At 47.8% G+C, this 2,584-nt stretch overlaps 1 protein-coding gene across 1 annotated transcript in view; it reads right to left on the minus strand.

The window, feature by feature from the left end:
- LOC122137252 (cathepsin E-A-like) overlaps positions 1 to 2,330 on the minus strand; it is an 8,076-nt gene extending 5,746 nt beyond the window's left edge. Inside the window, exon 1 of the mRNA XM_042723023.1 lies at positions 2,223 to 2,330. Within this exon, the coding sequence (XP_042578957.1) occupies positions 2,223 to 2,330 (108 nt within the window). The remainder of the gene's footprint in view (positions 1 to 2,222) is intronic.
- Between the last annotated feature and the right edge of the window lie 254 nt (positions 2,331 to 2,584).

Here is a 2,584-nt window from a genome sequence, read left to right on the forward strand (position 1 = left end):
TCCATCCACCTGTTTTTTAGCAGCCTGGATGAGCCTGTCTACTGGGTGGAACTGGTTGCGGCTAGATAATTGTGTCCCTATTGGTGTTGGTCCCCGACATTATTTGATTTTCAAAGGAGAGTGGAACTGGCTGGAGGTGGGCCCCCCTCCCAGTAATAGGTCTGCTGTTCCAGGACCTCCTCCGCAGGTCAGGCCGGCCGACGTCCCAGTTTTCGGTGGGGTCCATTCTCTGGGCACCTTGTGCTTAGAACACAGCGTTTGCAGCGATCCTCCACTGATGTCGGTGAGGAAGGCAATGGCTGCTCACATTCCTCCCGAGGGGGCAGCATCCCCTCACAAGTCTCCCGAGGCGGCGGCGTGGCCGCTCACACGTCTCCGAGGCGGCGGCGGTCCGCTCACAAGGTCTCCGAGGCGGCGGCATCTGCTCACAAGGTCTCCGAGGTGGTGGCGTCTGCTCACGACCCTCCCGATTCTCGCGGTCGGTGGCGGCAATCCGACTCATTCGAGTATTAAATCCTCCCGCGATGGCGGCGCGGCGTCCGCTCACAAGTCTCCCGAAGCGGCGGCGTCTACCCACGACCCTCCCGGGCGGCGCCGTCCGCTCACAAATTCCCCCGGAGGCGGCGGATGTCCGCTCGCAATTCCCCTGAGGCAGCGTGTGTCTGCTCATGAAGTCCCCGAGGCGGCGCTGTCCACTCACACCCTCCCGAGGCGGGGCGTGCGTCCGCTCCACAAGTCTCCCCGCCCGAGGCGCCGTCTGCTCACAAGTCTCCGAGGCGTTCGGCGTCCGCTCACGGACCCTCCGCCCCGGGAGGGTACAGTAGAACATATACCTGTTGAAGAGAAGAGGGGGAGGGGAAGGACTAGTAATCCAGGAAGGGACAAGCAACCTGCTGAGACCATAGTCAGTTAGGAGTCTCATCAAAAATTCATTTTCTACATAGGGTACTACAAAGCACAGCTTTATCAGGCTAGTGTTTTAAAATAATCCAAAGACATTTTCATCTATTTTCTATTTCTAGTTTTCATCTATTATCTATGACATCTATTTTTATGTTTTTTCAATGACATTTTCACCTATGATCTGTGTTTATTGTTGTTTTTAGGTCATAATCAATTACGAAAAGCAAGGACAGACGCATCATTTTGCCAATCTGATGTTGCTGGCATTGTAGAAAACTTGGCCAAAAGAAATTTTGGCAGAGCTGGCAACCTATATCTCGACACAGAGAGTTAATGGAGGACTTAAAATACAGTGTTTTGGATATTGTGGAGGATGATTGTAAGAAGCTGTGTAACCCCCAACATCACTTCATGCTGTGGAGGGCAATTGCTAATGACTTACAAACCTTCTCATTCGCTGAGTTGTGGGAAGATCTGAAGAGACTGTCCCCATTTATATTCAGCATAATTGCAAAAATGGCCAAAGACTCACTACCCCACATTGCATCTGCACTGCGGCCTCAGTAGCTCTAAGAGAAAGAGACCCCCAGTTGTCCGCACTGGCCTATTATGTTGACACTGTCTTGTTGTATGGTGGGGGCAAAAAAAGGCTGTTTCCAGGGCATATCTACAATTCATCAGAGTGCAGTTGGCAAACAGAAAGAGTTGGAACAGAACTGAAAGCCCTCCTGTTTTTCTCTTTAAAAAGAGACCTGGAATCTTACCTCAGCTCCCAAGTTACAAACAGAAGTGACCAGAAGAGGACATTAATGGGTAAGTTGTGTCTATGTTGTTTGTCTACTCATTTTGGTTGGTTTGCTTATTTCCAAAATTATTATAATTGGAAATTGTTTTTTTAACCTAACTTCATTTCATTATTTCTCATAATACCAAACAGTAAGCACTTCCCTAGCAAGTGGTACATCACAGAGCAGTACCGGTGAGCCCACCAAACAGCCTAAGGAAGTGGTTGATGCCCTTGATGTGTTCACATTCAGCACACTTTCAGATGAGGACATGGCTGATTTGGATGTTGTACACCTCTCTGTTCCAGCACTTCCATCAGTATCTGTACCACACACATATTCAATTGTATTTGATAACCTTGACTTTTTTAAATGCACACATCACCAGTCAACCAACCTGACAAACAAGTCTATACACTGGATCCATCACATGTGTGTTATCGACTGAATACCCTCACTCCATCTCGCAAACACTAAACCAGCCAATAGCTTGTCAGACTATGATCTCGGGAAGTCACTTTCAGGTCCACATACCCAAGTCTGCATGCGGCGAGGTTGTTTTGGAAAGGAAGCTGTATCTTGACCAGTTATTTGGAAGTACTGAAGCCTTTCGCAAGTGCTGTTGTCCATCACATCCCCCATCTGTACTCAGACGAAATGGCCCAGCCCTTAACCCATGTAAGTACAGGAACATTTGATCAAAATCAAAAATGTTTTACATGAAAGTAGTTGTGATGTGTCTTATTTTTTAACACACATTTATTACATTTTAATTTTCCAATACAGTTCCCGCTAGGACTTTCTTTTAAAAATGAAAACCAAACTGGTGACTTGCTGGATGTGCTCCAGCACATTCAAAAGGAGTAAGCATTGGGAGAGAGGAGCAATTGCTTTGT

Source organism: Cyprinus carpio, chromosome B4, assembly GCF_018340385.1.
Source record: "Cyprinus carpio isolate SPL01 chromosome B4, ASM1834038v1, whole genome shotgun sequence".
Taxonomy (NCBI): Eukaryota; Metazoa; Chordata; class Actinopteri; order Cypriniformes; family Cyprinidae; genus Cyprinus; species Cyprinus carpio.